This window comes from Mustelus asterias, chromosome 5 (assembly GCF_964213995.1).
Source record: "Mustelus asterias chromosome 5, sMusAst1.hap1.1, whole genome shotgun sequence".
NCBI lineage: Eukaryota > Metazoa > Chordata > Chondrichthyes > Carcharhiniformes > Triakidae > Mustelus > Mustelus asterias.
The window spans coordinates 32673450-32685166 of NC_135805.1; the positions used below are offsets into that span (position 1 = coordinate 32673450).

Consider the following 11717-nt stretch of genomic DNA (forward strand, 5'->3'; position numbering starts at 1 on the left):
GGGAATCAAAGGATATGACAGTGAGGAGGGAATGTGCATTCGATGTAGAAAGACAGCCATGATCTTATTGAATGCAGAGCAATCTCAAGCAATCCTAGAGCCTACCACTGCTCCTGTTTACATCCTTATGTTGATTTGGATTTCGAGAGCACCTTTGACCAGATTCCAGCTCAAAACCTTTGGTATTAAAACCAAAAAGGGGGAAACAAATGCATTAGACAAATTATTTATTTATTTTATTCATTCATGGGACATGGGCATCGCTGACTGGCTAGCATTTATTGCCCATCCCTAGTTGCCCCAAGGGCAGTTGAGAGTCAACCACATTGCAGTGGCTCTGGAGTCACATGTAGGCCAGATTTCCTTCCCAAAAGGACATTAGTGAACCAGATAGGTTTTTCCTGACAATCAACAATGGTTTCTTGGTCATCAGTAGATTCTTACTTCCAGATATTTTATATTGAATTCAAATTCCACCATCTGCTGTGGCGGGATTCAAACTCGGGTCCCCAGAGCATTAGTTGAGTTCCTGGATTAATAGCTCAGCAATAATACCACTAGACCATCATATCACCCGCAAATTGGATAATAAGTAGGAGACTTTAGTGACTCTTGTCTCAGGAAGGAGGGAAAGTTTTGGGTTGAAGTCTCAGCTGGATCATTTCTTTGACCCTTGCTGATTATTATCTGTGTAAATATTCTAGATGTAAAAACTAATTGTGAATTCAATAAATTGACAAGTTACAGTAAAATAGTAATGTAGCTATGTAGGATCCAGAAAAAACTTAAATCACTTGCTTATTTGAGAGCCAAAATAGAGAGTGGTGAAAATAAGCCTATTGGATGAAACACGAGGAATATAAATATACATAGAAGTAGAATTATTACAGCGATACTTTAAACGAGCCCTGAAGTAATAGTAATGTGACCACTTTCAATATTGAGCCAATGTCATTAAGCATATAGAATGTTAGCATCCATAGCCAGAAGAGTAGAATTAATTTGGTACAATGTTATAATGCACCAATAAAACCACCTTTGGAATTCTGTATACGATTTTGTCCAGCACACTTCAAAATGTACATACTAGGATATAATGACCGCAAGGATACAAAGATTGATCCTAACTGAAAATGAGCTATGAGGAAAGTCTGCTGAAGCTTAAGTTCCTTAGTCTAACTCCCAATCTGCTGCCTCTCAGCAAAATTAACTTGGAACAAACCAAAATTCCAGAATGGTTGAGCGTTTGTTAAGACATCCCACTATCATCAGGGCAAATTTCTCAGAATTTTGAAACGTGTCAAGGGTATTCTTGGCTAATGAGTGCAAACCGGGACCACAACTTCTAACACACCCTAACCCTAATGTACAAATCAAATATGATGTTTTAAAGGGAGTATAGATGAAAGGTGAATTTCCCTCTTGAACATAAGAGTCATCCAGACTCGAAAGATTGGCTCTGTTCTCTCTCCACACATGCTGTCAGACCTGCTGAGATTTTCTAGCATTTCCTCTTTTTGTTTCAGATTCCAGCATCTGCAGTATTTTGCTTTTACCTTTACGATCTGTTCGTCCCTAATGATTGGGTGATATTACAAGGGAAGAATCTGTCTTGGCAGAAACAGAAATGGCAATTCACCATAAAATTATAGATCTGGAACCACCGAGGAGACCATTTGGGCTGTCAGGTTGCGGCTGGCTTCCTGTTCTATGTGACTGAGAAATCACAGTAAGAGTTTTAACAACACCAGGTTAAAGTCCAACAGGTTTATTTGGTAGCAAATGCCATTAGCTTTCGGAGCGCTGCTCCTTCGTCAGATGGAGTGGAAATCTGCTCTCAAACAGGGCACAGAGACACAAAACCAAGTTACAGAATACTGATTAGAATGCGAATCTCTGCAGCCAACCAGGTCTTAAAGATACAGAACCGGGTGACAAAAATAAATTGTTCTGGGATCATAAATATAATTGTTGCAACATTAAAGCTAGACACACGTTTAATAGGATGTGAAATCCAATCATTGTTTGCGATTTATAGTTTAAGGAACTGCCTAGCGTCTGGTGAAACATTCAACTGCTCATTGCAGAGTTCAGATCAGTCACTCAGTTTAGATTTAGGGCCAATATTCGCGGGCGTTACCACAGCACCTGTTTTCCTCTGCCTTGTAGAAGATATTAAGAAAGCAAACTACAGTTACAAACTCTAATAATCACATTCAAGGAGTAACTATGATATACTGGCGTGATGATGGTCTGATTTAAGTGTTAAATCAAGTCTATACTGAAAGCTCAGATTATTTCTAATGTTTAACTGAATGGACACTCCGTCGATAGAAGAAGCGGGCGAAACATTTCTAAACATCTGCAGTGCGGAGATAGCCGCATCTCCCGCACAGTTGTACAGTAAATGTTAACGACTCGGCCGCTGCAAAAGGCGATGCCACAAAACGGGATGCTCAAATGTCTTAATCATAAAAATAACGGACCAATTGAAAGACGCCCATCCGTATTTTAACTTGAGATGTACTTTCCCAATTAAGCTGATTATCCGGTGCTAGCTCATGTAATCGAAACAATTTGTGAATTTCAATCCCTGTAGTTGAGAGGTCGAATCGTGGACAGGTCAGCTGGGCGGGCAAACTCGAAGCAATAAGCAGGAGTCCGGATGAGACGGATCTTTGGTTCCGCCTGAAATGTTTGTGGCCAAAGGAACAAGTGATGGATGGCACTGAGACTTAAATATGTTCATATCCATGTAGCATATACTTCCTCGGTGCGTACCTGATGCCCTTGCGAAGCAGTTTTAGGTGAAACCGCGACCACAGAACAGAATCATTTAGGTACGAGGTTTGACACAGGATACCAGGAGCAGACACGTGTGCGCGAGAGGGAGGGACTCAGGGAGAGAGAGAGACACACATTCAGCCAGAAAGACTGATAAAGACAGTAGACATATAAAAGCAGGAAGTGCCAGGGTTTGACAAGGGATGCAGTATAACGCCGGAACCAAAAGAGAAAATGTTGGAAAATCTCAGCAGGTCTGGCAGCATCTGTAAGGAGAGAAAAGAGCTGACGTTTCGAGTCCAGATGACCCTTTGTCCAAACTGCCAGACCCGCTGAGATTTTCCAGTATTTTCCCTTTTGGTTTCAGATTTCAGCATCCGCAGTAATTTGCTGTTATCCAGTATAACCCCGGGTTGGTCCCAAACCAAGAGTTCAGGCTTACTTTCCATTGTTTTGATACTAACACAAAACCCGTGCATCTTTTCCCGTCTAACGTTTTCGGGAGGGGCCAGGTGATGTGGAGAGCACGTGGACAGAAATGTTATAATTTGTTATATATTTGCTATCTGTTCCAAAACAATGTCTATATGTATATATAATACAACAGTATATCCGGTTTTCCACTCAAAACTAACTTCAGCAGAAACAATGCATTAATCATTTCCGACTTTAACAGACAAATAAATGCATTGCCTTGTCCATCTGAAGGGACAGATTGAAACTCACAGAAAAGACATTCCAAGATTAGCAAGATTACATCCTTATGAAAGAAATCCATTAGAAGTGACACACAATAAGGAGATTCGGTTTGGTGTTTTGAGGTGTCATGTCGTGATTTCAAATTTCACAAGAACTAGCTGACGTGGGGACGGTAACAGGAAGCATAGGTTGCGTTGCCAGTGCGTGTCTGACCCAAATGACTTACATTTTCTCTATAGTCCCTACCAGGATATCCCAAAGCACAACTAGAGCAGGGCTTAGGAAGTGAAATCAGTTTTGTAACGTAGGGAACCGGGCAGCTACTGTTCACAGAGCAAAGTCCCACAACTAGCAATGGAACAAATCAATGTTTATTTTTCAACCATTGGGGTGATGTGTGATGAATTTTCTACGTATGCTTTTCTTGAGGTGATTGTATGCAGCTAGAAGTTGGAAATTGCAGTTATTAACACAAATAGATCGAACAATGATAAAATGTCCCTTATCGCCAGGAAAAAAACGAAGAAGGAATAAGCTAGTGATTTTTACGAAATGAATAAGCTGGTAGCCTTTTTATTTTATTTATCATTTTTATGTTTGTATTAGTGTCACAAGTAGGTTTACATTAACATTGCAATGAAATTACTGCGAAAATTCTCTAGTTGCCACACTCGGGCGCCTGTTCGGGTGCACTGAAGGAGAATTTAGCATGCTCAATGCGTCTTTCAGACTGTGGGAGGAAACCGGAGCACCCGGAGGAAACCCACGCAGACACAGGGAGAACGTGCAGACTGCGCACAGACAGTGACCCAAGCCAGGAATCAAACCGGGGACCCTGGCGCTGTGAGGCAGCAGTGCTAACCACTGTGCTACCGGTTTGGTAAAGGGCCAAGTTAATTCGATGTCCTGATGGTGTTTAATGACATGTGACATCACATCCATTTGATGGTCTTGAGGGGCATTGATTTTTTTTGTGTTTCTAAAGAGTGTGTGTTCGATCTGGGACAAGATTTTTACAAAAACAATGCACTTTCTGGATGTGAGATATGTCTGGCGAGCAGTACCGCACATTTTTTTTAAAAAGCAGACTGTTAACCGTTATTTGACTTCATACAAAAGAAAACCTCAAACACACTCAGGCAGGTGCGGCGAGTGGCAGGCGCTGGAATGTGACATCAACAACCTTACCGTCTTTGTTCATGTTAACTTCAAGACACTTCTTCAGCCGGCAGGCCCTGCATTGGTTTCTGTGAGTCTTGTCTACGGGACAGCCCCCCTTTAAAGATAATAACAACAAAATAAAGATACATAAATAACCTCACGCAGATTTAATATATTTCATTTTAACTCACATTTTATATTATTTAGATGCACGGATTCCGCTGGTTATAAAGGTCTTTGCAACTCCAAATGCTAGAATGAAGATGAACTTGTAAATGTTATAATCAGGACAGACAGGCTATTGAGAAGCAAGCTGCCTGTAATTCTCTTGAAACATTAACAGTGACACATGCAAGATACTCGAGTCAAATAAAGATGCACATTATATACCTTATGAACGCGGGTTATGGAGTGACGAGTCAAGAGCTGCACTAGTCAAAGTTGAACGAGCCCCAGCAAACTTGTTGAAACTTTTGAGATTCTGGCAGCGCCGCTCTGATTCAGGGTGAGGGGAGAATTGATCCTCCCCACTCCCACTCCGTCTCATCAACGATTTGCATAAAGGTCAGGCAAGAGTGCAAGGAAGATTTTGCGGCCACCACCCCACTTCGTAACCAATAGGAAGCGGAGCCGCTGTCCTGTTTTCTTTTAACAAGAAGATGAACTCAACATGTTTTGTTTCCAAGATGGAAATAATCTGGGGCAATTCGTTCACTGCCAGAATCCAAAACCGTTATCACTCCAAATCCGACTTTATAGGGATACCTCAATAATACCTGAACGAGGTGTTAACTGGGCACTGGCACTGTCTACAGGGTGTCTGATGAAAAGATAGAACATCTAACAAATACTGTTTGGAGTGACATTAAATAATCGCATTTGGGAAGATCTGGGACATCGCGTGTGTTTGAAAAGGAACAAAATACTTTTGCAAAAAAAAGGAGAATTTCCTGGTTACTTCCAGTGCTTTCACTCCAGCCCAGAAGCAGCCCTGTGGAGTGTGAACCCTCCGTTTTGGTTCTTACCTGGTTGCCTGATTTGCAGACGTAGGTTCTGTTCCGGCGAATACTGCGCTTGAAAAACCCCGAGCAGCCATCACAAGCATAAACTCCGTAATGTTTACCAGAACTGCGGTCCCCGCACACCTTGCACGGAATATCCAAAATGCGACCTTTAAAAGCCAAATTGGCCGGTTTAGTTTTTTTTTTAACATGAAAGTTCCCGTCTAACGGGCTCGCGGTATATCCCCCAGAACAAAATCACAATTGGCCATTTACCATTCTCACTAAAATAAATGTCAACTCTCGCCGAATTTTGAAATAAAGTTTTTTTATGGAATAATGGGGCGATTACCCTCTGGGTAAAATATTGAAGCCTTTCGTGATGTCTCGCTAACACAGTGGAGCTAATAACATTCGAATTCCTTTAGCCACAATCTTGTCGTTTCAGGTTAAGTGCAAACGAGTGTCTCAGACTTAGAGGAAATAAATTACTCCAAAGGCTAAAATACTGGCTTCTGACATATTATCATTTTGAACCTAATCGAAATCATTTTATATGCCATAGGTTCGGACCTTATAACAACAAAGAGGTACTTTCAGCCACATTGCATGTAACATTAGTAATCAATCAGGATTAATTAGTATCAACCCGGGAGATTTGCGGCAGAGATTCCTTCATTGTATTTAGGAAGTGATTGTATAAACACGGTTGCAAGAAGCTTAAAGCAGCATTAACTAGATGCAGTTTGCAGCTTCCAGTGTAGATGTCAACTTCTGAGGAGGACCGATGTCTTCCAGGAAAATGAAATGGATTTCATCCAATCGACCTACTTTCTCACCAATAAAATAACGGCCATTCCGTGGCTGCATACCCCTGTTGAGTTGGACAGCAGTTCCCTGGGTCCATCCAATCAACTTGTGAACTTTTAAAAAACAAGTTTGCTCCCAGTGCTGTAAAGTTGTACTGTCCTGTCACATTTAAACGGCCAGAAACGACCCTCTCTTTTAACTTCTTTTAAAACAAAGCATGAAAGTTTATAGATAAAAGATAAAGGACGTTTTGAATGACCGATGGATTGGGAAAAGTAAGAATGTTGGCTTATTTTCCAAGGTTTTTGTTAACACGCTCCTTCATTTGAATATAATTCGCCAACCATGTCACCTCAATGTGTCAACCTGTTCATTCGGGGCAATCTTTCACTGAGGGGGAAATGCAGACAAAGTAACCTTTGAAGTAAAGGTGGACATGCCGTTGATAGGTTGAAGGTGAAGGTGACTTAAGGGTCTAACGACATGACTGGGTGCCCCGTTGCCACAAGGGCAGAAGATCTTTAAGGAGAAGGCGCGCCAACCCCTTCTCTGGAAAAAAAATAGGGAATGGCCACGAATCTCAAGAACAAACTTTTACTGTCAGGAAAAGAATTGACAAAAAAGACGAAAGAAAAGAAAATTGAGATAATATTTAATTCTTGGGGCTGGAAAATTACACTGCAAGCTTGTCCTTTACACTGAAAGTTAGCAATAATTTGGCTATCTGGTTAGTCAGTTAAAATTAATAAGTGTTGCGAAGCCCATCCTCTATGGAGCCGGAAAGGCCTCATTAGTCGAGATGTCCACAGCGCTGTAATGCGCATCATTGTCTTGGGCTCCTTATCGCACCTTTAGAGACGGTTGCTCAGCACGTTGCAACTGTGTGAACTTTTCTGTCGCAAGGTTGCGTCCGCAGACCATGGGAATGTAAAGGCTGGGGGGGACTTCGGGAGCTCGGATCTGCACAGACAGCGGGAGCTACAACAATGTCTGGGATGGCCAAACTACGAGACGGGACATTGGGGAGAACGTGTTGAGTTAATGATTTCCCATTGAACTCGTTGACTGTTTCCAATGAGGACAAGCTGTCATGACTTTTTTTAAATGAGCCCCGACAGCTGCTTTATACAAGAGCTGAAAAAAACAGGGCTATAGTTGGGGGGGGGGGGGGATTAAAACCTTCTCCATAGATGGGAATTCAAAAGTAGCACAATGAGTCAGGATAGGAAAGGTTTAGAGCATCAAATCTTCCTTTAACAGTTATTCTGTCGGCTATCTGGATAAACGTCAGTGTTTGGTGGAAGTGAAATAACTTGGTAGATGTGTAATTATGTGAATATGTTCCCACCTTCCCATTGATTCAGCAGTGACCCGTCAAAAACAGTAGCATGGGAATTCGGAAACGCCAGAATGCATCAAGGGAAAATCAATCGATATATCGGGAGAGGGTCCAATCGTGTGGCGTCAATTCCATTTCCCCTTGGAAAGCCCAACCCACACGCCAACTTTTCAATGTTGGAGCTACAATAAAATCGATGCTAAGGGCATTCGCTTATTGACTTTATTGCTTGGGCCGTTCGTGACTTCACCAAGTTGAACACGTTAGCTTAAATGTGGTCACATCTAAATAGGTTCTGGGAGGGGGAATAACTTCAATCTGCAAAACATCTTGCGTGTTTTACTAATCAAAACTGGGTCGGAACCCTGCGAATTCTTGCGAACAATGTTATGAGGATGAGGTAGAAATTCAATATAGTTTTTTTTGTTCAATAGACAATGCCAAAGCTTTTAAGTTATTACTCAACTTTTCACGTCTCTTTTGTATGGGGTGATACATTGAAGAGAGCGTCTATCAGAACTAAAACCCAACTATTGAAACATTTTAAGAACTTCCACTACAGAAAGCTCAATATATAACTTCCAGCGATGGAAAAATGTATTAACAGCCTTCTTCCAATGCTGTTTAATACATTGCATTTGCGTCAGGCGGTTTTCAATTTCATTCTGTCCCATAACGCATGTTTCCCTGCCGCACAGAGCAATAACCTTTTTGTTTCTGGACTTCTCAGTTAGAATATCACATGTGGCCGCGTTAGGAACATAACTTAAAGCAACTGCGGGTAAATAGAGTGACTCTGAAAGTGAAGGGAAATTGTCACCGAATATCGTTATAAACAAAACTGTCTAATCAGGCGATCGACTGCTTTAGTCTTGACATGTGTAAAATATAAAAAAGAAACACGATTTTATTCACTGGGAAACATGCCTTTAACTTCTGTCAGTAGGGGGTCATTTGACACTTATTGTATGTAATTATTACTTAAAAGTATATGGCATATTCTATTACTGTAATTACCCTCAATGTTATAAGCCGTTGAAAGAAGTTATCTTTGATTCGAGGTAAGTGATTGTTGGGGGGACGAGCGGTTTCTATTGCCACCCATACAGCGCCCTTGTTTGTGCTCCACTTTAACAGTTAGACAAGTTAGAGGGGGAAAACTCACTGTGTCTGCATTACTGATCAACAAAAACAAACTCAGCCATTCTGGATAAGAGTAAATCATAGCTCAGGAATAAAAATCACTGGAAATTGTTCTACTCATTGGCAGAAAGTAGGAAGTGAAAATTTCTGCACATAAAGGAGGCACAAGCTACATAAGAGCTACACTCAACTCGAGTAATAAGTTTCCTCCAGTCTGGCAAGAGTGGGCTCTTTTGCTAAAGTTCTAAAGTTAACATTTTAGTTCAAGTTTATTTATTAGTGTCACAATTCGGTTTACATTAACACTGCAATGAAGTGACTGTTACTTCAAATCAGTCATCTCTTTAGGCGAACCTACGTTTGTTGAAATAGAATCAATTCGGCTTCGCCTTTTTATTGGACGTTTGGTTTTCATGGTGGATATCAGTTGCTGTGTTTGAAGGATAACACGGGGATTGTACACAAAACTTGGGGAATTGGAGTCCGTAAACTAGTTTCGTTAACTGGCAGTTTTCCATTGATTTCTAGTAGAAGATTTATTAATCTAAGCCTGTCCCTTTTCTAATCACAAATATCCATAATTTTTCGTTATTTACACTTCCGTATTTAATCGCTACATTGTATTTGTGATGCTGAATTGAACACTAACTCAGTGTTCAAGACCATTGTCGCTGGATATACCCTAGGTGCGAGGTGAAGCATTTTTTATTTACCGTTGACTTTTGCAAATGCGTTCATTTCCATCTCAGCCTCCGCGCTGATGTTGATTTATGAATCTGCCTTTGAGAATCTGATGGCAATGGTGCATTTTCCATTATTAGCAACAGCTCCTCTCGTTAAAGCTTTATCTTTTTATTGAGTTTGTGTGCAGCCTTTTCAGAGGGTGAAATACTTTAATCGCTGGGATCGATACCTGATGGGCGTAATTTCACATTCCTCGAATGACTTTATTTTGCATTTTGGTTGAATCTCGTCCAAATGGGGCTAAAGCTTTCTGCAGATTTCCTCACAGAGGCCATTTGCCTGCGATTTGCTTCTGGCCGCAGATTTGCGGACTATATATCACCACACTTCAAATCCTTCAGTATTAACAGCACATTAGGGATTAGAGAAAAACATGAAATTGTTGATCACCCTTCAACTCCCAGCTATGGCCTGAAAATCCTGGATTGGGGGTGGGGTGGAAGGGGCGGAGGGGGTAAGGGGGAGACAACGCGTTAAATAAAGGGATCAGTATTGTACAATGATAGAATCTCCTAATCAAGTTACTTCATTCTAGTTTAAGGAATGAGTTGCCATGAAATAATGCTTCGTTACCATTTTGAAGTAACGTTTATGTATTATCCTAAATACAAGGTATGTGGTTTCAATAATAATCCTCCATATAATGTACATATTTAAAGTTAAATCGTGGAGTCAATATATTGGTCATTCTGTGTATAAGATATGGAAAGTCTGGAATTATAGATGGACAGCAAGATGTGAGACTGCTGATTTGCAAACACACCAGGTAAGAAAGGTAAACACCGATCCCATGTGCTTGACATGCAACAGAAGACAATAACACATTGCTGGTAGAAGCTTCACTTGTGTTTCAGATTAGGAAGTTTAAACTTTGTTTGTTGTGGAGGAATAAATCCACCAGGCCTTAGACACATTCACTCTCTTTTAGAAAAAGAAGTGCTATTAGAGTTCAAAGAGAAACAAAACTGTTCTGGAAGACAACCCGCATCTTGGGCCTCGCTAACTCCAATCAGAACTTCTATCTCTTGGGTCCTGTACCCGTGTGCAGAGCAGAGCGGTGTGTAGTTAGGGGTTAGCTGCGAATATAATGTTTAAAAATCTATACCATGTTAGTCACCCAAAGCTGGATCCCTTCCACCCACCCCCATCGCAGAGCTGGGTTTTCTCTCACTGTGCTGTGGGTTACAGTTGCCGAGGTTAGAAGTGTGAAGTCAATGATTTTAATTCGGGGCCCAGCAATATACATCACTCTCAACCTGAACTTCGATGGCAGCAATAATCAACACGGCGAGATTCGCTTCTTAACTAATGGACAGTCTGAGTTTGAGAGTAGTTTCATTGAATCTAGTCCACACACACAAACACCCTTTCCCAGCACCAGCAATTTTAACACGCAGAGTTGAAATGTTGTCCCCCCACCCCCTCCACCACCATCAGGGTTGAAATCACCAAAACAAATTTATATATTTTTATATATACACATCACCCACTTGTTGATCCGGCGGGCTTGCTCATTCTTGCGGTCCTTGAGCCGAGACTTGGCTGGGAATGTGCTTTATTCTGGAGCAGGCTAGATCATGAAGCGGCCCAAACAACGTGCAGACAAGTGAATCCGGTAACTCTAGGCGCCGGTCAGCCCTTCCCCAGCGGCGCTCTGTTCACCCGCAAGCCGATCGGTAACTTTTTTTTAATAATACCAGCCGCTTTCCCACCAGCCAGCCCTCAGAGCGGCGACGTCCATAAGTGGGCAGCTCTCGCCGTCTCTCCCCGCTGAGGTAGGGTAGGGTTGGCTGGGTGAATTCACCGGGTCCATCCGTCACGCACCAAGCCTTTTGGAAGTTCCGATCCTCGGGAGCTGTCAGCGGGTTAAGAAGAGAGAAAGAGAGAAAAAAAGAGTCCTGACTTTCAATTTGATGGGAGAGAGGAGATGAAGTTGCCAGCAGCTTCCGGTAACGTGAACCAAGTGAATATGGTTAGTTTTCTAAGCATTCGGGCAATGGCTAGTGACTGTGTCTTCCCGCAGCTGGCTGGGGACA

At 41.7% G+C, this 11717-nt stretch overlaps 1 protein-coding gene across 1 annotated transcript in view; it reads right to left on the reverse strand.

Annotated features, from left to right (window-relative positions):
• Positions 1 to 11196, reverse strand: part of nr2e1 (nuclear receptor subfamily 2, group E, member 1) — a 166497-nt gene extending 155301 nt beyond the window's left edge. The window contains exons 1-3 of the mRNA XM_078213652.1: positions 11172 to 11196; positions 5670 to 5815; positions 4672 to 4759 (exon numbers count right to left, since the gene is read on the reverse strand). Of these exons, the coding sequence (XP_078069778.1) occupies positions 4672 to 4759; positions 5670 to 5815; positions 11172 to 11196 (259 nt within the window). The remainder of the gene's footprint in view (positions 1 to 4671; positions 4760 to 5669; positions 5816 to 11171) is intronic.
• Between the last annotated feature and the right edge of the window lie 521 nt (positions 11197 to 11717).